This window comes from Nannobrachium achirus, assembly GCF_963921795.1.
Source record: "Nannobrachium achirus genome assembly, chromosome: 8".
NCBI classification, from domain to species: domain Eukaryota; kingdom Metazoa; phylum Chordata; class Actinopteri; order Myctophiformes; family Myctophidae; genus Nannobrachium; species Nannobrachium achirus.
Genome location: NC_137817.1, coordinates 56,990,376 through 57,014,403, shown reverse-complemented (window position 1 = coordinate 57,014,403; position 24,028 = coordinate 56,990,376). Strand labels below are relative to the sequence as shown.

Below are 24,028 nucleotides of genomic sequence, written 5' to 3'. Positions count from 1 at the left end.
ATAATGTGTACCCGTTCTGAATGGGTTAAAATAAATGCACCCAATATCCTAGTTACATCAATATCGTTCGTGTGAACTAGTTTGTTGAAGCTTATTCATTATTATTATCAAAATCGATATGACCGGTGACCGCACCGTGCCGATTCAAGGCAATTTAAAATTACACTCTTTCCATTGATGTGAATGAAAGAATGGGGACTTTGTCCCACTGCATAACTCCGCCCCCTGTAGCAAAAGAGAAGGATTTTTCTGGTTGGCCAGTCAGGGACCAATCAGAAGGCTGACAAAGGCTGAATTACTCTACATACTGTTAATTAGGATTCACCACATGCCTAGTCTAGCATGATAGCATCATAACACTGGTTTCCACAAATATCCTTTTTATTAAAGATGCAATTGAATATACAGCTTTCTTTCGGATAAAACAGTATACCAATAATATCTATAATCAATAATAATAATAAATACTTTTTATTTATTTTCAGACAGCTGTAAAAGTTGATAAATCAGACATTGATGATCGTGATTCATACTCTCACATACAGAGAAGGACCAAAACATGGTGTTGAAACTACTGGCTTACATCATGTTCTAAAGCCCTACAGGCAACATCATAGTCTTCAATCTATGTGTCCTGACAATGGTCTAACACAGTGGTTCTCAACAACGCTCACAGCATGTAGATCTGCCAATAGAACAGTGTTATACAAAATGTAATGCCTCAACTCTTGGTGCTCGTCAGGGTGGGGGGGTCCCCAGTTAAAATATGATTATTTTGGGGGTTGCGGCCTGAAAAGGTTGAGAACCACTGGTCCAACACATAAGGTAAGGTTTTGTCTCTCCTTACATGGCAGGCTGATTCATTTAGCTAAAATTATCTGGCTTAACACTTACTCTCAGCCAGTTGTGTTTTTGTAAAACATCCAGTCGGCTAAATAAATAATGTCCAATAAACTATGTGTTGACAAAATAAGGCGGTGTTGTACTCACAAAACAGAGAAATTAATGACTGCCCCGTATCCATGCAGACTATGCCAGCCACCCATTGATATAAACGGTTAAGCACGGTGTTCTGTATGCAATACGGTCTTTACGTCACATTGTCTCCTCCAACGGGACTCACGGAGTCGTGACTCCCGCTTGACCAAATCCTGATTGGTTGCCTGCCACGTGTAGTCCTGTTGTGATCCACGCAAGTCCCATCGTGATACGATTATAACCACTTAAAACACACACATATAGAGTCCCACAGGTGTCTATAGTTGGTCCCCCCCCCCCCCATTAAAGGAGAGTTCCAGGGTAAATGGCTTTGTTACCTTTTTTTGGTATTATTTTGTCTCCAAAAAACTGGTCCAGGCGTTGTTTTTATCCATAAAAGCATTCTTGTAAATTTTGGCCGCACCGCAACACACTTGTACATCTCACAATGGCACCAGTGGGCATTACGCAAAACCGCCAATTTAAATCTCTTTAAACGCCACTTTTTCGCCTCATATCGGCTAGACAGAGAGCCTCTCGTTCAGCAATCTGGCATTGAAAATGGAAAAAAAAAAGTGAAGGGGTACATTTTTATTCTATGTGTTCTATCTAGAGCTTTGAAATCTGTGTTCCAGATCTATACATTCTGTGTTCTAGATCTATACGTTCTATGTGCTTTAGTTCTATACTTTTATGATTTATGAATGAATGAATGATTTTGTCCGGAGGGACAAATTGTCATGTGAAGCTTGACCAATCCTCAATTCTGCATGCGAAGGGACATGTACGGGACAGACATTCTCACTCCTTGGGAATCTATGGGAATCCTCAAAAAAACAGGTACGGGACATGTACGGGACAGACATTCTCACTCCTTGAGAATCTATGGGAATCCTCAAAAAAACAGGTACGGGACAGACAAAGCCACTCCTTGGAAGCGGCTTTCACCGCTTCAAAAACTACGCCCCCTATGTTTACCCTGTGAGAGACATGGGTAGGGGAGGGTTTTTTCCGGCCATTTCACCACACTGATGTAAGCCTGCAGTGCTCTGTTGATGCTACAACAACTGTGTGTGTGTGTGTGTGTGTGTTTGGAGAGCCGATATGAGGTGTTTAAAATATTTAAATAGACGGTATTGCGTAATGCCCACTGGTGCCATTGTGAGATGTACAAGTGTGTTGCGGTTCTGCCAAAACTGACAAGAATGCTTTTATGGATAAAAACAACGCCTGGACCAGTTCTTTGGAGACAAAATAACAAAAAAAAAAAACAAAAAAAAAAAGAAAAAAAGAAAAAAGAAAAAGCCATTTACCCTGGAATTATCCTTTAAACTAAATCTATCACTAAATCCACAAGCTCAGACTGTGAGCTTGTAGATCTCCTATTGTTTGCCTATTATAACATGCCCAGAATAGAGGGACGCTAGGGTTCATGTGCGCTAAAGCGGGTCAAATAAAAGGGTGAACTGAAGCATGCGCTCTCCAAGCTCTAGCAGCAGCGGGACCGCAGCTTCTTAAACACGCTGAACCTCTGAAGCTACCGTTGTTCAAGTTGGGAAACACAAGCCCAACAACGTCTCCCCACGAGAACACCAACACACAGCATCACGGGGAGTCCAGAATCCTCAACAACACAGCAGCACAAGAGGCTCTCCGTCCATCCATCTGTCCGTTTGTCTGTGTGTGTGTGTGTGTGTGTGTGTGTGTGTGTGTGTGTGTGTGTGTGTGTGTGTGTGTGTGTGTGTGTGTGTGTGTGTGTGTGTGTGTGTGTGTGTGTGTTGTGTGTGTGTGTGTGTGTGTATCGTCTATCTGGTGTTGAGCATGGGCGACTCTGGCCCATCCTCGTCCTCCTCATCCTTCGCGTCGATCAGCCGCTGTCGTGCAAAGTCCTCGAAGACAATGTCATCATCGCTGAAGAGAGAGAGAGAGAGAGAGAGAGACGGAGAGAGAGAGAGCATGGTTTCAGTGCTGCGGTCGAGGCTGACCACCGCTGACCACGGCAGATAATAATGTTTGACCAGAATGAGGCCACACGACTCTCAGTCACGACACAAAGGTTTTATTCAGTAGGAGCAGCCAACGTTTCCACCGTAACAGTCTTCCTCACGCAGGGTTTGAGGTATGACATGGTTTTCATGACGTGGAATCGTGCTGCTCAAACCAGGCAGTGGTTATTTTATTAAGACGTGAAACAATTTTTACCGTGAACGTGTAATACCAGCACTTTAACACACACACACACAGAGAGAGAGACTGAGAGAGAGAGGGGGGAAGCTGTCTGTGTTATTGATGCAGTTATAAAGCACTGCACAACTGATTCCTCGCATCACCGTGCATGAATTATTAAACAGCTGTTACTGACAGGAAGACAAAACAACAGGAAGTCTGACATGTATTATTGACAAGCACCAAAGACAGGCAGACAGGCAGACAGACAGAGAAAAGGGTTATTGAAGCAGTCTTTCTTTCTGCGTTAGACTATGGAGATGTCATTTATGGAAAGGCTGCTCCTTCTGTCCTCAAGCCCCTTGACACAGTTTATCACTCTGCACTGCGTTTTGTATCTGGTGAACATTATAGGACTCATCACTGTATCCCGTCTGATAAGAGTGGGTTGGCCTTCTTTGGCCGACAGGCGAAACAAACATTGGTACCTGTTTATTTTTAAGGCAATTGATGGGACTTTATTGTATCTTAAATCGCTGCTGGATTGGAATCCGGTGACATATAGGACACGCTCCAGTGACTGGAGAGGTCTCCAAAGCAAACACTGAACTGGGGAGAAGAGCCTTTTGCTTTAATGACCCAACCACTTGGAATGAGCTACAGTTTAATTTCAAGATATGTTCTCCCATAATAACATCATTTTCAATCTTTGATTGCAGATCTACCCACAAGTGTCTGCAACTGTTTTTAAGCAGGTTGGTTGGTTTCCTCCGCCATCGGCGTATGGATGTATGGGTGAATGTAATGCACAATCATTGTAAAGTGCCTTGGATAAAGGCGCTATTTAAATGCACCATTTACCATTTATATTTTAAAATATCGAAACCAATAAAAAACGTCAGAAAAAAATCGGGGCGAGAAGGTTTATTTGGCGAGTAGACCCGTTACCCTTGAACCAGCCCACAACCAGCAGTGAAATAGAGTTGGTTACTTACTTTGTGTCAAACTCTATGAGGTTCGTGTCAACAGGGTCTTCATCTGGAGCTGCAGATGAACATCATTAGTACATTTTAAAATAATAGATGTGCTAATAGAATTAATTCTATTTTGGGCAAATCAAAACTAACCCACTCCCATGTTTCCCCATATATATATATGTTACAGGATGTTTGGGTAACCCAGGACGTTCATTGTAAGAGCGCTCGTTTTGTAGTTCACCACACACTAATCACCACCAGGTGGCGTACGACAGCCATTCACTCATACTCTATGCATTTACTAGTGAAGGCGCTGACGTCACTCGTTTGCGACTATATTTGCGACGTTGTTTACGTAGCCTAGCCTAGCCTAGCCTAGCCTAGCCTAGCCTAGCCTAGCCTAGCCTAGCCTAGCCATTATCGTGCGCTTGCCCAGGCCTTACGGCCTGGGCAAATATTAATATAACGATTGCGTCCACCACGGCTTCGTAACTCGCGCGGCGCTCCGCCGGCCGCGCGGCCCTGGCCCGCTCTTCGCGGCCACTCGCGCCTACGGCGCTCGGGGGCGAAGAGCAGGACCAAGGACCGCTGGCCTTCGCGCCGCTTGGGGCTTCGTGGATACAGGGGGGCTTCGTAACTCGGTTGGGCTTCGTGTCTGGGGCTCCGCCAGGCTCCGCCTGGAACACGTTGCTGTGGGTGCCCCGGCGCCGCCCCGGCACCGCACGGCGAACGCTCCGCGTCTTGAACGTGCTGGTTCTCTATTAGACTATGACATATACACTGTATTTTCATAGATGTTTTAGATCAGTGGTTCTCAACCTGTGGGTCGGGACCCCCAGGGTGTCCCCAAATTATTGTGGGCGGTCCCCAGATGATTAACTTAATGTGCTACATTATTTTCTCACTCAAGAGTAAAGAAACCAACATAAGGTTTCAGTGTATAGAGGGTATCTGCACATTTCTAAAGTGACAGTTTGAGGACTTTTTAATACCTCTAAAATGACAAATTAAACATTGTCCAAATAGTCAAAATTATTAGAGGCAGAAATTGTGAAAATAGCCGATCTAGATGCTCACAACGCGTCATGTTTGTAGATCTGCTATTTTCATAATAGAACCGTGTTATCCAAAATGTAATAAGAAGGTTGAGAACCACTGGATTAGATGAGATAAAAATGGAATATATATAGACCTATATATATAAATATATATATATAAACAGTAACATACCCTCTCTGAGAGAATCCTCTGAAGGTTTGGGGTGCATCAAAGTGAAAGGCAGCTCCACCGACACGTCACTGAAATCATAGCGTTATATTGTCGTCATTTATCGTCGTCATGACTCACGTATCAATTTAAAAACGATTTAGTAACAATAGCCAGCACACAACGCCTCACGCTTGTAGATCTGCTATTTTAACCAGTTTTGTGCCAACGTCTTATATGATGAAGCAGGGCTTTACCTTACTAAAAAGCATACAAATTCTGGTTTCTACCTGACAGTGATGATATGCAATAGCTCTATTATAATATACATATAGCCTACCCTACAGTAATGTATGCATCGTGTTCTATACAATATGTTTATACTGTATATACATCATAACAAGTAAGACGCCCTAAGGGCAATAATGATAATAATAATGATTTGTATTTATTAAGCACTGCAATAAACATTTGCATATTGTTACAGTATGTCTACTAGAAGGACCCCTCACGGCGACAAGCGACCTCGCCCTAAAGGGCGAGGTTGCGCCACAGTGGTGTGGACATCAGGATATGGACATCAGGGATGTGAACATCAGGGATCTCCATATATGGGCATAAAAGGGATTTGTTCCCCTGGCATCACAGGGATCTCTCTAACAGGGCATCATTAATATTGATGACATCAGGGAACTCCATATATGGGCATAAAGTGTGACATCACAGTGAAGCCAGAGTGTGATGTCAGAGCGGCAAACCCTTTCTGGTAGAGTGGTTCCCCTGACATCACAGTGACATCAGAGCATGATATCAGAGCGGCAAACCCATAGACTGTAAAAATGTGTACACGTCTACACGGACACGGACAAGCTGTGATGTTTCTCATAGTAAACTGCGATTATAAGAGGGCCGGGGACTAGTGCAGGGGTTCACAATTTTTTTTGTCTCAGGGCACCCCATGAATATTTTTTTAATCCGAGGCACCCTTACATTATAATTTTAACTCCCAGCACCTTATATTTATCATCCTCGTTGTCGGGTGGAAACCTTGTAGGCCTATGTCCAAAACCGTTCCTTTTATATTTATCATCTATAAAATCTAATAAACTAGTGAAAACAGCCGATGGCACACAACGTGTGCTTGTAGATCGGCTGTTTTCACTAGTTTTGTGCGATAGAGGTCTCTGCCTGACAGTGACGATATTTTAATGATTATGTTGCGAGGAAAACGTTGAGCTAATAGCCATTTTGGTTATAACTGACTGAAAATAACTTTGTACTTCAAGTTTAAAATGATACTAAATATTTTTTCAAGTGTCCAAATAAATTCCAAATATTATCAAATGATCTCGCGGCACCCCTGGACTGCCGCCGCGGCACCCCAGGGTGCCCCGTCACCCACTTTGAAAACCCCTGGACTAGTGGGTCCGTGAAGGTGTAGGCCCCCAAATTATTGCTCCATTAAAGGATGTTGAACTCCTTGGGGGGTCTGCTTCTTACCTTGCTGCCAGATCTCCCAAGATCCTGAAATCATTAAAAACACTGTTAGACATCCTCAAGTCCACTCAGCACCTTCTCAAAGTTGAATTAACACCCAGGAATCTGCGGTGTATAATTAATATAGTTGGTCGTATTTTGTAGTTTAAAATATTCCTTCTATTTTGGTAACTAATTTAAAATTCTGCATTGTCCCTGTAAAACTATACCAGTGTAATGTAAATATAATATAAAAATAAACGTTTGTTCGATTAAAACGTTATTCAGTAGTTAACTAGTGTAGTGGTTCTCATCCCAAATTATTTTGGGTGGTCCCCAGATGATTAACTTAATGTGCAATGTTGTTTTTTCACTCAACAGTAAACAAACCAACATACAGTGTGAGTGTATAGAGGCTATCTACACATTTCTAAAGTGACAATTTAAGGATACCTCTAAAATGACAAATTAAACATTGGCACAACGCGAGGCGTTGTGAGCTTTTAGATCAGCTATAGTCACAATAGAACCGTTATAATGTAATGCCTCAACTCTCAGTGCTCATCAGGGTGGGGGGTCGCCAGTTAAAATATGATTATTTTGGGGGTCACGGCCTGAAAAGGTTGAGAGCCACTGAACTAGTGTATTTACCCTCCTCTTGATAAGTTATTCACTGGTTAAAGGTAGGGTAAGTGATTTCATTTAATTCAAATAATAACAAAATGGGTCTATGTTCTGATAGTACTACTATTAGTGCTGGGCGATGCTTGCTAAAATGAGAATCTCGATTTTCCTCCACAAGAATGTAGATCACGATTCCCACGCGATGTTTTTTAGAGCGTAAAATGAAACCAAATAGGGGTCAATTTGATTTTCATATAATAAAAAGAAAAAAAAAATAATAATATTTTATTTTGAAGTCCGCAGACCAGGAAAAAGCACTCTTATTTTGAAGTCCACAGACAAAGTCAAGAATTGACGTTTGTCTAACTTGACACATGCTATGCTGCTTGCTAGTGCTACAGTCTTTCTTCACACGTTAACGTCTGTCAGACAGACGGACAGTCACAGGGAACCGCAGCACATAAAGTTTTTTTTTCTACTGGGAAAGAACGCTTGAATGATATCTGACTGCATGCTTGTGTCGGTGTGTGTGTGTGTGTGTGTGTGTGTGCTGGTAGAGGGAGAGAGAGAGAGAGAAAGGGGAGAGCGACGGAGGCACGGAGCACTCAGTACGTGTGGTGTGTGCTCACTGTGCTGTGGTAGACAGGGAGAGAGAGAAAGGGGGAGAGTGACAGAGGCACGGAGCGCTCAGTGCTGGTGTGCGGAGTGCAGACTGTTGCGTTGCCCAAATGTTTTTATTTCCCTGCCACAGTGTTATGACGTCATAGAATCGCCACAATGCGATCTCATTACAAATGAGATCGCATAGGAGTCTGAATCGAGATCGCGATCCATTTTCGATTAATCGCCCAGTCCATATTTGAACTTCAGCCTTATCCCCTGTGAGGAGAAAAAAGCAGTTTGTTGGGTGACAAGTTTTCCTCCAATCAGGATAGAGTGGGGCCTTCCTCCAATCATGGTCGAGTGGGGGCGGGACTTACGCACACCAAGACCAGCCCCACTTGATCATAATTGGAGGAAGGCCCCCGCCTGTCACCTACAGGAAAACTGAAACTTAAGTGAAATCACTTAGCCTACCTTTAAATAGTGTACATACATACCCTCCCTGCTCTTGATAGTTTATTCAGTAGTTAACTAGTGTACTTACCCTCCTCTTGATACAACCAGCTTCACTTTAACTTTATAGGAGACGATAATACCCAGCATCTCCTTGTTTGAAACGTCCTTCTGCCTGCCACACACACACACACACACACACACACACACACACACACACACACACACACACACACACACACACACACACACACACACACAGACAGACAGACAGACAGACAGACAGACAGACAGACACACACACACACACACACACACACACACACACACACACACACACTCCCTCAATCATAAATAAATACAATGCTGCACTAATGTCTATCATCATTCAGACCAGCCCCATATCTGTAGAACCTCACCCTCCGCTGCGTACTTTTGTGCTCCGAGATGAGCTCCTTTTCCCGAAATTGTTATAAAAAAGTAAATGTAGTTCCACTCTCCCAGAGTATGATTTTCCATCCGGCGGTACATAAAACATGCACGACAGCGTTGGGAAACGGTTTAAATCGCTTATTTAGTGTCATTAAATTTGGGAAATCCCCCGGCGGCAGGTGCCAGTACTGCTCCTTTCCCATTGTAGCAGAATAAGGAGCAATACTGGCAACTGCTGCCGGGGGAGTTGAATGGGAAAACATGACACTGGCTGACAAAACTAGCGATTTAAGCGGTTGTTTCATGCCGTAGTGCATGTTTTATGTACCGTTGGACGGAAAATCATACTCTGTGAGCGTGGAACTACCTTTACTTTTTGGATACAATTTCGTGAAAAGGGTGATCTACCTCGGTGTGGAGGCATTTTACCCAGGGCCGTAGCGCATCTAATCAGCGCTCTATGCGAGCTCTCGCGAATGCACCTCTCTCCACTCGCGTGCGCGCGCTTTGCGGGTTTTGGCGTGATTTATTCGGTTTTGGGCCGGTTTGGGGCTGGTTTGGGTCCAATCCCTCCATTTCGGCGCCCCCTCTAGGATGGCGCTCTAGGCGGCCGCTTAGCTCGCCTATAGCTAAAAACGGCCCTGATTCTACCCCAGCCCGGTGATATCCCCGTAGGACCTAATCTCGGAGCACAACAGTATGCAGCGGAGGGTGAGGTTCTACATTCAGTGTGTGTGTGTGTGTGTGTGTGTGTGTGTGTGTGTGTGTGTGTGTGTGTGTGTACACTGTAAAGTGTGTTTGTGTGTGCACGTGCGTGTAGGGATGGAGCTGTTTATTGATAATGAGCACCTTCTCGATCCTGCTTATTGAGCCGGGCTTTTATGGAGCCCACTATTGAGCGTTTTCTAAAGACATGAGACGACAAATTCTGAACAGGTATATTTTTTCATTGGCCAGTGATTATCATTAATTATCATTAAAACAATCATTCATTAGTGTGCAATAAGTGTTAAATGGCTTTATATTATGAATAGTACTGTAATAATTTCTTGATCGCCTCTTGTCTTGATTGTTTAAACATGACATCATGGGCCACTATGCTCGATAACAATCTTGATAACCCCAAAGCTTATTGATACAAGTTTGTAGCGGGCCCTTGTTTGGAGCTCCATCCCTATGTGCGTGTGCGTACTGTAATCTCAGTGCATGTGTGCTGGTTAACCAGCAGCAGGTCTCACAGGGTGCTGGAGGCCAGGTTAGTGTCTTCATGCTTGAGCTTCCCGTCCAGAGCCAGACCTCTCTTCTCTCTGTTGCTGGCCAGGAAGGGTGTGAGCGTGAACACTTTGCAGAACGTTGCACTGGGAGCCACCAGGTCACTGGAGAACACAGGCAACACACACACAGTACTGCTGTTACTGATGATGGACTGTTAGAGAGGCAGGGGCTGACATTTCTAAAAGAGCCTTTTGGTGGAAATAGCACACCTCCAAGCTCACAACGCGCCGCGCTGTGACGTGTTGTGAGCTTGAAGGTCGGCTATTTTCGGTGCATGCGTCATACCACACTGAACTAAGCATAATCAACAGAGAATGCAATTCTTTCAACATAAGATGCTGCATTCAAGTTCAGGAGAGTTTGGATGCTGCCTTCAGGTATGGCATGGAAAGAGGAACATTTGCATTTCTTTCACCATAGTAAAAACTGCATTCATGGTCTGGAGAGGGCACTTTTTACAGACGGGTAAAAGGGCAGGGGCTCGAGCCCCCTTTGATAAAATATAAATACTGTATAAAGGCAGACAGCTGCTGTTAAAGATAGAGGCAGACAGACAGACAGACAGACAGACAGACAGACAGACAGACAGACAGACAGACAGACAGACAGACAGACAGACGTACTCTGATTCCTCTGTGGCAACGGGGCATTTATACTGGGCCGTGTTGAACAGGCAGATGTCTGCATACTGACGAACTGTAAAACCACAACATACAGCTTGTTACAGCATATATTAACTCACACACATACAGTGGGGTCAGTTCAGAAAAAGGTAAGGTATGGCAACATGACTGGTGGCAAGACACCAGTCATGTTGCCATACCTTAGCAACAGGCATGATACATTTATTTTAAGAAGTACATTCTATTTTTTCCCCAAAAAATGTCTATGGTTTCTTGGGCTGGATGTGGCAGTCTGGAACAGTTGTTCAAGTGCGGCTAAACTTGGCATAATATAGTAAACGTGCCACAATTAACAATAATGAATTGCACCTGTGCAGCTGACCTGTGGAACCTGGGAATACACTATTCTGTCAAGATGGGGAGAATAAAAGTGTGGAGAATATAATTATAATACCTTGTAAAATGTTGCATTTGTAGTTATTTTAACGTAATTTAACAACATAACCAGCACAGATAGACAAAGAGACATTCATGGATTTATATTTAAAAGTAACTTGTATTCTCCCCCCTGGACCCAGGGTATGGCAGCTGCATACCCCTGCTATACCCAATTGACTCCCCTGCACACATAGCTCATTTAGACTCTTAAAGAGCCATAGTTTTGTCGTTTTCTGGTGGGGTTATAATGTGCAAATTTGCCTTCCCTGTGTATTTTTGTTTCTTCCTGAAAGCTGAAGGTCAAAAGGTAAAAAAAAAACACTGATTTAATGATATCATAAACTCATCCCTTCCCCTTTTCACCATACACACAACACTGTGGGTGTGGCTAACTTCAGCTGGGTCACCTGACAACCAGGCATACTTAATTAACTGGTGGGTGTGGCCACATAAAAACATAATTTTAACGCTTTCTGTACACTTTTTTGGAAAAGATCTTCCTCCTAGTTCAATTATAATACCTGATCATCATGTTTTAGTGGGGGGGAAAATCATGGCACCTCAACTTTAAGAGTGTCTCTCATACATAGATCTGACCACTTAAAGGGGAAGACCACCCATTTTCAATATTGAACTATGTCATTAATATAACTAGTTGTGTGGAAATAGAAAAAAGTTCCCCCCCTTCTGTTTTGCCTAGAACTGAAGGATTGATTTTGGGGTTTGTATTGTAAAGTACAACGGTGTGATGTCATCAAGTTGTACTTTACAATACAAACCCCAAAATCAATCCTCCAGTTCTAGGCAACACAGAATTGGGGGATTTTTTTTTTCTATTTCCGCACAACTCCTCTAAGGTACATTAATAACATAGTTCAATATTGAGAATGGGTGGTCTTCCCCTTTAAAGGTGTTTTGACATGCCCCGAAAATATCATGATACTGTACGTCACATGGTCTCTCTAGAAACAGACTGAAAACGGGGCGGTACGTATCACTGATTGATACGTTTCTTTTTTTTTGCTCTGAATTGGCCTCTCGCACTGGCATGAAACAGACCAGAAAACTGAGGAAGTGACCTCAACATAATTTGTCTTTTATTTTAAGTTCTTATTTATTGGTGAACATGGTGTATCCAACATGGCAGCCAAGTAGGCAAGCAAATTATGTGATTTTACATCTAAACTGTACATTAAAGAATGTTTTTGAAAACATTTAAGGTAATGCAGTAACATAATCTCGATTCGTATTTGATCAGCACGTTCACTGAGTTTTGTGAGCCGGCCGTGTTGCAATGGAAGGACCTCACTGGCATAATTCAAATTAATTAAATCATTTATTTTGTGTCAAATTATCGATTTGTTTAGTAAGTAGCTGTGTAATAAGCAGGATATTGAACAGTGAGATGGGGGTTTATTTCTCAATCTGGACCACATTTCACGATCCCTTACAGAATCAATGTACTCTACCTGAAATCTTCATTTTCTTGACTGTCTTGTTAGTGTTGTTGGTAACGTGGACGTTGACACTGATTGGCTCACCGTGGTAATAGATCTGAAAAAGAACAGCTATTATTGTCTTATACAAAATGTAATGCCTTAACTCTTAGTGCTCCTCAGGGTGGGGGGTCCCCAGTTCAAATATGATTATTTTGGGGGACACGGCCTGAAAAGGTTGAGAACCACTGAGCTATAATATAGCACACTTTAGTCTGGTCTCTTATACCAGTGGTTCCCAGACTTTTCAGCCTGTGACCCAAAAGAGTATTTTGACGTCTCCCCAGGACCCAAACTACCGTAATGAAATAAAAAAATAAACAAAAATTGTTTGGGACATCACATCAGTGGTTCTCAACCTGTGGGTCGATACCCCCAGGGGGGTCCTAAAAGTATTTAGGCAGAAATTGTGAAAATAGCAGATCGACATGCTCACAACGCCTCGGAACAGATCGAGTCAAACTAAATGTAATGACTGACTCCTACAATTCCAAGTGCTCGTCAGGGGGGGGGGGTCCCCAGTTGAAATATGATTATTTTCGGGGTCACGGCCTGAACAGTTTGAGAACCACTGTTATACATAATAACACAGTTTACTAGGGGTGTAACAATACATTCTAATAGCAATTCGATATATATACGATACATGGTTGACGATACGATACATGGACGATATTGGTTCATTCATGGCAATACGATACGATTCGATTCAATGATTTAAAATCGATATAGTAACTATTTGGCAAAGAAATTAAATCTGTGTGAAAGGTGTGGATAGTGCAGGTTTTTAAGGGAAACATGTATTATTATGGATATAAATAGGTAAACACAGTGATTATCTGCCAAATACATGGCTATTGTATATTGACAAACCTGCACCTTGAGATGAACCCAGAGATTACACACATTTATCGATAGACCAGTGTAGCTATATGGAAAGGAAAAGTAATTAAACCCCTCCTTTTCATTTTTTCTTCTTAAAAATGCTAAATACAATGCCCAAGTAGGTAGTATCGATACAATCGATTCTTTACACTGCCAATTCGATACGAAACAAAATCAAACGATAAGATTCGATTTTAGCTGTTTTCATTTCGATATACTTAGATTTTTTAAGTTAAAAACGATATTTCGATGCAGTTACTATATCGTTACACCCCTACAGTTTACATATATAACACATTATGGAGGTGGTACTGTACCTCCTTGTCTAAGGAGGCCTCCAGGTGCAGAGGTTTGTCTGACATGAGGAACTGCCTGGTGGTCTCTGCAGTGGGCTGGGGGCCAGGTCTCTCTGGAGCATACTGGACCTTCCTGATCACCAGACGCACTGAGTTCCTACACACACAATCACAATCACAATCAGCCAGGGACATGCAGAGAATGTTAGAGAGGCAGGAGCTGAGATCAACCTTGGACCTTGAACCTTATGGTGAAAATATCGAAAATAGCAGACCTGTGAGCTTGGAGGTCGGCTATTTTCAGACTTTTGGTGCTTGATACCACCACCAATACTGGAGATGTGGCGTACCGTACAGCATTAATTCCTAGTTCCTACACAGAGAGGGCAATTCTTTCAACATACAGTAAGATGCTGCCTTCAGGTATAGCATGGAAAGGGCATTTGCATTTCTTTCACCACAGTAAAAACTGCATTCATGGTCTGGAAAGTCTACTTTTTACTGACATCTGTGTGTGCACGTGCCTGGAATCAGCTTTATTGTCACATCATAGGTTTACAGAAGTAAAGAAGTAAGTCGGTGAAATTAGTTTTCGTGCATCGTTCCCAACGTATCGTTATTTTCCATGGAAGAAAGAAAGGGAAGAAGTGGTGTGGGGGCAAGAGGTGAAAGGAGATCAAGGCCAATATGAAAAGGGTGGCATTTGTTCCTTGACTTAGTGGGAATGTGCAAGCAAAATTTCACATAAATCGCAAACTAGCAATGTTAGCCAATTAGGATGGAATATGAAATATCGGACAGATCCGTCTTGATCACATGACTATAGAGATACTGTACCGATTTGCGTGATTTTTTGGATCAAATCTGAAGAGTAATAGGCCTATAAAAAAAAGTATTTTACATAAATCGGCCTCCTGGTGGCGCTATAAAACGCAGATGTGAAAAATGCCAAGGCAAAGGTTTTTCCTGGGCCTCTAGGGAGTTCTCTAGGCCTTTAAGTTTTACACTGATTGGTGGAGTTATGGGTAAAACAAAGAACATATATCTATATTTACATAGAGTATGGTACCTGAGATAAGATAAAAGAAAGGTGCGTGAGCATAGCAGCAGATGATATGTTTATATACATGATATACTTATATACATGATATATGCTTAGTTAACTACTAGTAAGACGCCTCAGGGCGACATGCAACCTCGCCCCCTGAAGTGTGAGGTCGCGCCAATTCTTGGCCATCTGTCCAGTGATGTATATCGGACCAGTTACCCATATATGGAGGCCACATCGGCCACATACCACACTAACAGAATCCATATAGAGTATGGGCAAGACAGATGGCCAAGACAGCCCATATCTGTGTGGCTGGTTCTACAGACAGGGATCTCCATGTATGGGCATAAAAGGGTATGACGTCACTTTCACATAACGAACTAGAAGCAGTGCTCTTCCGAGCACAGGTCTCCACCAGGCCAGGCGCCCTGGTGGTGCTACTGTATAATAAATAGGCCAATGTAAAAAGGGTGGCATATGTTCTTCAACTTATAGACCTTTCATGGCAATCGGACACTGCATCCATGATTTGAGGCATTGTGTTCCAAAAATGTGTTTTGCTAAAGTCTACCTGCTGGTGGCGCTATAACAGGCCAATGTGAAAAGGGTAGCATTTGTTCCTTGACATAGTGAGAATATGTGTGGCAAATTTCACGGTAATCGCAAGCTGCGTTGAGGATTTGAGGCATTTTGTTCAAAAACTGAGCAATCCTGCAAACTTTGGAAGCTAATATTAGCCAATCAGGATGGAATATGAAATATCAGACGGATCAGACTTGATCACATGCCTATAGAGATACTGTGTACTGATTTGTGTTATTTTTTGAGAAAATCTGAATATCCAAAAATGTGTTTTACATAAGTCAGCCCAAAGGTGGCGCTATAAAAGGCTGATGTAAAAAATGCAGTGAAAAGGTTTTTCCTTGACCTCTAGGGAGTGCGTGTACAAAGTTTGACACTGATCAGTGGAGTTATAGGTAAAACCACAAATCAGCCTGTTATAGCGCCACCATGAGGCTGATTTAAAAAAAATTAAGTGGCATTTCTTCCTCGGCCTAGTGGGAATGTGTGTGTGCGATTTCATGATAATTGCACTTTGCGTTTGTGATTTGAGGCATTTTGTTCAAAACGGCTCAATCCTACAAACTTTGGAAGCCAATCTTAGCCAATCAGGATGGAATATGCAAAATCGGACAGATCCAAGTCGATCACATGACTGTCGAGATACTGCCTACCGATTAGTAGGATTTTTGGAAAAAATCTGTAAGAGTAGTGTACAGAAATGTGTTTTGGGAACATCGGCCTCATGGTGGCGCTAGAACAGGCCCATTAGAAAAATGTGGGTCAGAGGTTCTGAATTGGCAGCGCAACTTGTGCGCGTGCACGCTCGCACAAAAGTCCCTCCCCCAGAAATCATTCAGAATAGGGCACAGTTTCAGACTAAAGCGTGAGCTGAGTCTGAAATCAGGTTAGGCCCCACATGCAACATATGGCAAAAATGAACAAATTGAATACATACTGTATACTGTACGTACATGATAAACATGAGGACAAGAGCAGTGATGTCCTTCATTGCGCTACTGGCTCTTGGCCAAGCTCTAAATTTAGCCTAAAAATCGACGTATGAACAACAGACTTCTGTAGTCTGACCTTATTAAGTCTAGGAACATCTCCTTTTTGAAGGCAGAAACTTCCCATTCAGCACCAGTGTTTGGACTGAGAGACAGACAGTCCTTGCCAGCCTTAGGACACTTCTTGGACAGACAGACCAAAGCCTGGTTCACTTTCAATGAAAATGCATTGATTTATCCGTTATCCCCAACTATAATAGCCTGGTTCACTTTCAATCAGAATTCATTGATTTATCACCAACCTTTTGTGGATTTTTTCCTCTGTGTTTTCCGCACAGAAAGCCTTCACTTCAAAGTCAACGCCACAGGCCTGGAGAGTCAGACAACAAACAACAAACAGATGGATTTCTTAATGAGATGAACTCATGAAACACAGGTCAGGTTGTATTATAGAGTCAGCAGAAACTTGCTGCGTATTCAATGAAGACCTGTAAAGAAAATACACAGTCTTAGCCATTTTGACATAATCGTTTCCTGTAGAAAGGCAGTGCTTTCAGTGGCTTCTGTTTTGAACTGAGTGCCAGCCTGTTCTCAAGTTGAACTTTTATGTAAATGTAAATGCCAAATCTTGGCTATACTGTTGGCATTGCGGTTTATATTGCTTTTTTAATGTGTCAGCACTACACTATTACTTTTTTGTTACCACCGTGCTCTGACTTGACTGGTGTCCTTTTAGATCAACAATATTCATAGGAGAATGGATCGCACACAGTGACAAAGAGTTACTTTTTCTTTTTTTTATTACATATCAGGATGAGAAACAAACGCTTCGGCTATCCAGCCTTCTTCAGTGTATCTCACTGAAGAAGATACACTGATACACTGAAGAAGGCTCTATAGCCGAAACGCTTGTTTCATTCTCATCCTGATATGTAATAAAAAAAAGAAAAAGTAACTCTTGCCACTGTGTGCGATCCATTCTCCTATGAGCACTACAGTATTTTCATAGTTTAGACCAGTGCATGTTATGTTACAAAACGTTTGATTGCTGGAGTGCAGGATCGTTATAATTTGCTTTCAGCCATGCTGTCGAGTCAGACGGACGATCGGCCCCATACCACGACCTCTACGTTTGCAGTGGTGTAACAAAGTAACTAAGTAGATTTACTTAAGTGCACTTTTGGGTTATTTGTACTTTACTTGAGTGATTCCGATTTCCAACACCTTTACTTCTACTCCACTACATCTCGGATCCAAATATTGTACTTTTACCCCACTACAATTATTTGAAAACTTTAGTCACTAGTTACTTTGGAGATCTTTATTATTATTACAAAACATACACTAACAACTTCAGCCCCATATACATTTCGGCCATTTGAAAATAGCCGATCTACAAGCTCACAATGCGTCGATGCGACGCATTGTGTCGGCTATTTTCTAAAGGCTATTTTCTAAAGATTTGCATACGTTTGAAAACTTGAAATGGGACATTGTGCATAACGAACACTTTTAGTTTTGGTACTTATTACATTTTGATACCTAAACTTTTGTACTTTTACTCGAGTAAATGCTGAATTACAGACTTTTACTTCTAACAGAGTATTTCTACATGGCAGTATTGATACTCTTACTTGGGTAAGAAATGGGAGTACTTTTTCCACCACTGTACGTTTGTCAATCACATCAGTGAAACGAGAGGCTTTTGCACACCTACAGCGACAGGTGCTGTCGAGGAAAGACCAAACAATGGTTTGCCTGATGAAGGTTTAAATACCAAAACGTTGCATATCTTTATTAAATTCCCCTTTTTGCATTTGAAGACGGTGTGCGTGGAGTTTTTCAATCACATCAGTCACATTTCACCAGGAAGCCTCGATCTAGTCCAAAGGCATTTAAAAGTATTGATGCCTACTAAAGCAATAAGCCACAATAGGCCGTGGTTAGGCGTAGTGCGGCACAATGCTGAGTGGAGCGTTTCCGTCCCACTTAGCGCTTCTAAAATCATGGCTCTTAATTGCCACCACCCATTTTGATCGCCTCACTTCTTCAGCACAGCACAGCGCGAGAGCGAGGCTCGACTAATCACTTTGGCAGCATGGCAACCAGCCAGTAGCCCACTAATTCATAACAGTAACATTTTTGCCATCCAGTACGGAAAAAAAGTCTTGTCTGCTGTAGTCGCCAGAGGAAGCACAGCAGTTAAAGTACAGATAGAGCAGGCGTATAGTGACCCAAAAAACTATAGAAGAACGACATCACAAAAACACTATGAACAGTGAACAAATTACAATATACACCCTATATACAGTAAACCTACAGTGACATGTCAATGTTCCAAAGAGCCCAATTGGCACTTCTGTGGAAAGTCAAGACTTGTTAGGAAAAGCAAGTGCCAGGTGTGTCTAATTTCACACCTGGCGAATCAGGCACGACGAATCAGGCACGCCTGGGAACAGGGCGTTACATACGCGTTGAATACTGAGCAGATCAAGTATATATATATTTTTTTAATTCAATCCTCACCTTCCCAGTGTCGTCTGGACCGGGCTGGAGAGTCACCGAACACGGCAGGTTGAGAGGAATCTGAATAAAGACATAACACTGTTTATTGGGCCACCAAATCTCCTTCCACATCACCTGTCTCTGTCACATTTCTTATTTTCGGTCTCTGGCCTCTCTGCTACACCGTCTGAATCTCAGTTGTCTTACTGTCTGTTTCTTCTACACTGTCTTATCTCCCAGTCCCAGTTGTCCTACTGTCAGTCTCTCCTACACTGTGTCTTTTCTACACTGTCTGTGTTATGAATTAGGACTTCTATCTTCTTGACTCAGTACATACATTGTGTTGAATCACTCTCATCTGCGTAAGCACAGTATACTGACACCCTTGATGCCTTGTCCTATTTTCTGTCTCTTCTAAACTCTCTCTCTATCCGTCCTAGATTATCTCTCAGCTGCCAGTACGTCTAAATAAAGACAACATTCTGACCACTCTCCTTTACAATGAATAGGCTATATGCACAGCAGCCATATTGGAGAACGTCTGGGTCTCTTCTCACTTCATTCAAAGGTGTTACCAATGATACTAATGAAGGCTCTGTTCTATTCCATGTAGCACAGTGGTTCTCAAACCTTTTGTTTCAAGGAACCCCATAACTCTGAGAGTTATAGAAATGTACAAAGGTATGTGTACACCGCTCCTATACGTGGCTGTGCGTGTGTCTGTAGCCTTTTTCCTCAGCTTTTTGCCATAGCAAAATGTGTTACGTAGCACCATGTTTGTCTAGTGATGTCATATGTCGTATGTCTGTAGCCTTTGTCCTCAGCGTCTTGCCATAGAAAAATGTGTGTGTGTAGCATACCCTGTACATCCTAGACTCAAATCCTAGTCTGAAGACGTTATGCAAGCACGACCACCGCTCTCACATTAGCTAAGCAGATTAATGGGTCATTTCATCAGAATCGTTCACTTTGTGATACAAGCGTGAAACTTGGTACATATACTCTTCAAATCCCTCTCTTTTCAAAAATAGCGCTGGCCATGCAAAATTCCAATATGGCGGCCCCCGAAATCCAAGATGTCTGTCCAAAAATCTTGTTTTTCCTTTATAACTCGAGTTGCATTAATTTTAAGACCCATATATGTATTGAAGTTGAATATAAAGATGGATATTGCGGATGTTTTGGTACCAAGTACATGTCTATATCTATTACGGTTCTTGAGATACAGCATATAGTCGGAGCAGATTAATGGCAAATTTCATAAGAATCGTTCACTTTGATGCAAGCATGAAATTTAGCGCAAATACTCTCTAAGGGCCACTCTTATAGAAAAAGGCGCTGGCCACTCAAAATTCCAAGATGGTGACCTTTTTTTTCAAAATGGAAGCCACCTTTTCAGAGGAGATCTTGATATAATAAGAATAACAATCGTTCACTTTGTGATACGAAATCTCTTACTTAGGATGTATCCTTGAAGCTAATCTTTCCAGTGAAAAGATGACTTCTAAAGTAATAAATAAAATCAACCAACGAACTCGTTTCCTACAGAGGATCGCCCCGATGGTCAATTCCAACACACTGAAGACCATAGCTGGTGCAATAATCCAGCCCCTCTTTGACTACGGAGTCCACGTATGGTATTGTGACGCCCCACAAGCCCTGAAAACTAAACTACAAACAGCCCAAAATAAACTAATTAGGGTCCTGCTTAGACTTCCCTATCAGACTCACCTCACCGCTACTCACCAGTTAAGAGTGGGGTGGCTCAGAGTAGTTGACAGAGTACAGCAACTTGCAATGGGCCTGGTGTACAAGATACACTACACCACTATGATACCCAAGTACCTGTCAAAATACTTTATAAACATTAAGGATGTCCATAATTACAACACCAGAGGCAGCGCCACAGATCACTTTCAACCCAGAGTCAAAACCAACAAAGGGTCAAACTCTTTTTTCTGCTATACCACCAAAATGTGGAAAGCCTTACCGAAGGCCACAAAGGAGTGTGGATCACTAGCATCCTTTAAAATTGCCCTGAAAAACCACTTACAGGCAGCAGCCGTTCGCAACTGGTAAAAAAGAATCTAGCCCAACCCTACCCTCCCCTGCCCCTTCTTTGTATATACTGTTTGTTTTGACTTACTGTCTTCTATTTTTGTTTTTCTTTACATATCTACTGCATAGTACTGTGTTCTATTTGTCTGTCATTCAATGTTATATGAGATACTTCAATGGTTTCCAGTGGAAATAAGCTTAGTCTTTTCATGGATCTCCTTTTAGTAGACCTTGTACCAGTGAACTGTACCGTCATGAAACTGTACCTTTTCCTATGCAAACTTCTAATAAAGTCTTCAATCAATCAATACAAGGATGACATTTGGCACATTTACTCTGTAAGGGCCACTCTTATGAAAAAAGGCACTGGCCACTGAATCATTTGTTCCTTTTTCAAAATTTGCCTTTAATCTAGTAGTAGTTTATTTATTTGGTCATTAACATAAAACAATACAATGCATTTAGCTTTTCTTTCATTGAAAAGAAAATAAATAATAGTAGACAGACCAAAAAGGTGTAGGGCTGAAGCCTAAGCTTATTATGCCTACCCTTCTGCTCCTTCTGCTCCGACTATATGCTGTATCTCAAGAACCGTAATAGAAACAGACATGTACTTGGTACCAAAACATCCGCAATATCCATCTTTATATTCAACTTCAATACATATATGTGTCTTAAAATGAATGCAACTCGAGTTATAAAGGAAAAACAACATTTTTGGGCGGACATCTTGGATTTTGGGGGCCGCCATCTTGGAATTTTGAGTGGCCAGCGCTATTTTTGAAGAGAGCAGGATTTGAAGAGTATATGTACCAAGTTTCACGCTTGTATCACAAAGTGAACGATTAAACCATTAATCTACTTAGCTACATTGGGTGTGATTTTTCTTCCTCTGACCAGAATGTTCTGGACTATGTCTTATACACATTCTTCTGTTGAAGACCATTTAACTCTTTTTTTCTTCTTAAATTATGTTTGCCAGCATCAGGTGTTGTTTTTGTTATGTTTTATGTTTGTCTATTGTCTTATATGTTTTTTTGGAAAATCAATAAAATCTAAGTTAAAACAAGAGGCTGCTGTGCACATATATATATATATATAGCCTATTGATGAATCGTTCAGAGTCGTTCAGAGCATGTAAATAAAAAAAATCAACCTCACGTTATGTCAATCAAGTTTGCACACTGCCGCCTGTTTCGTATTTATTTTCGGACCAGGGTTGATCTTTTCCAATTTTTGCAACTTTTGTCACCACTGGGTCCCTTGTTCTCTCTCTCCTCTCTCTCTCCTTGGCCTGAAAAACCTTTATTTTTTCTTTTTCGGATTTCCAAAACGCGACGAAAAAAAACACAGTAGTGTGCGACCAGCTTTAAGGTGGTTGCACACTGCTGCGTTTTTCAGTCCGAATATCGGAGTGAATTTCGGAGTGCGTCAGTCACGTTTGCACACTGCCGCCCGTTTCTCGCACCACTCGGTCCCTTGCTCTCTCTATCGCTCTCTCTCTCTTTGCCCTGAAAAACGCATTTCGCAACGAAAAACGCAGCAGTGTGCGACCAGCTTTAGACTAGAAGTGTGGTAGCGGTTCTCACGTCAAAGACGAAGGGATAGGCGTGTTCCCCCAGCTTTTTGACCAGGCGCTCCTGTAGGCGGGTGAGGTTCTTCTTGTCCTCCACCAGGGGGGGGAAGGCCTGGATGTTGGCCACGAACAGGTCCTTCCTGAAGGTCAGTCCCAGGACGTCCAGGTCCTCCCGGCCGTAGCGGAACGCACAGGTCAGCGTCACAAACACTGTATGGGGATATGGGACCATATCGTCACTGTCGGGCAGAAACCTCGTATCTCCAAGTTTCAAATTTGTATGTTCTTTCGCAAAGCAAAGCCCTGCTTCATCGTACAAGGCCGTCGCACAAAAGTAGTGAAAACAGCCGATCTACAAGCACACAACGCCTCGCACCAGTTTAAATCATTTTTAAACTGATAAAACCAAAACGAACGGTTTTGGACATACAAGGTTTTCACCCGACAACGACGATATGAACATTTAATTTCACGATTATTGTGACCAAGGAAGAAATCGTGATTTATGATATGATCGTGATAATCAAAATATCCCCAACATATCCATTATCCAAGGGCGGAACATTTGCCAAAAAATAGCCGATCTACAAGCTCACAACACAATTTTTTGGCAAATCGATTTGGTAGAGACTGAAAAAAAAAGATAGTATCAAGTACATATATCATAAGTACGTTTTACCAATAGAGGGTTTAAAATGTAAACCCTCTATTGGTTTCAGTTCACCTTTTATTTGCACCTTTTATATGCCTATCCGGTACCGGATATGCAGCTCGGCAAATAATAGGTGAATTGATCCCAGTGCATGACGGAGGACGATTTCACGATAAATTAAACCTCCACGATACGAGTATCATGAGTGTTTTTTTATCACGATAAGCGATAATATCTCTTATCGTCCCATCCAGAACACTGTACTACCAGCCAATAACACACAAGAAGAACAGAAACATAACAATAACCTTTTCGTTCCTTCAAGTACTCTGGATCAATGAGAATTACACCATCTGAGAGGAGAGGAGAGGAGAGGAGAGGAGAGGAGAGGAGAGGAGAGGAGAGGAGAGGAGAGGAGAGTGATTACAAAATGATCACAAAATGATTACAAACTAAAACATCCCATTAGAAAAGCCATTCAAATAATAATGTCACCCAGTTAGTTCTGACCAAGTAGTTTGATTGGACAAGAGGCATTCAATCTGTGTGGATATAGACTAGACTAGAGCATGACGGCATTGATTTTGTCATCGTGGCTTAGTTTTTATTTCATTTTTGTCAGTGAAAAAAGGTGGTCAACGAGCATTTTTTTCCGTCATGGCTTTAGTTGACGAAATCAACACTTGA

At 42.1% G+C, this 24,028-nt stretch overlaps 1 protein-coding gene across 2 annotated transcripts in view; it reads right to left on the bottom strand.

Moving 5' to 3' along the window:
* Positions 1-2,783: 2,783 nt before the first annotated feature.
* The window catches only part of arrb1 (arrestin, beta 1), a gene marked incomplete at both ends in the record, with an annotated part of 35,287 nt that continues 14,042 nt past the window's right edge, over positions 2,784-24,028 (bottom strand). Inside the window, 13 exons of one of the 2 annotated variants that reach the window (XM_080731266.1) lie at positions 2,784-2,889; positions 4,140-4,188; positions 5,352-5,419; positions 6,828-6,851; positions 8,575-8,658; positions 10,154-10,291; positions 10,814-10,886; positions 12,721-12,805; positions 13,950-14,085; positions 16,853-16,920; positions 19,077-19,136; positions 22,703-22,899; positions 23,650-23,694. In XM_080731266.1, the coding sequence (XP_080587392.1) occupies positions 2,784-2,889; positions 4,140-4,188; positions 5,352-5,419; positions 6,828-6,851; positions 8,575-8,658; positions 10,154-10,291; positions 10,814-10,886; positions 12,721-12,805; positions 13,950-14,085; positions 16,853-16,920; positions 19,077-19,136; positions 22,703-22,899; positions 23,650-23,694 (1,133 nt within the window). The remainder of the gene's footprint in view (positions 2,890-4,139; positions 4,189-5,351; positions 5,420-6,827; positions 6,852-8,574; positions 8,659-10,153; positions 10,292-10,813; positions 10,887-12,720; positions 12,806-13,949; positions 14,086-16,852; positions 16,921-19,076; positions 19,137-22,702; positions 22,900-23,649; positions 23,695-24,028) is intronic. The other variant, XM_080731267.1, reaches the window with a different exon arrangement.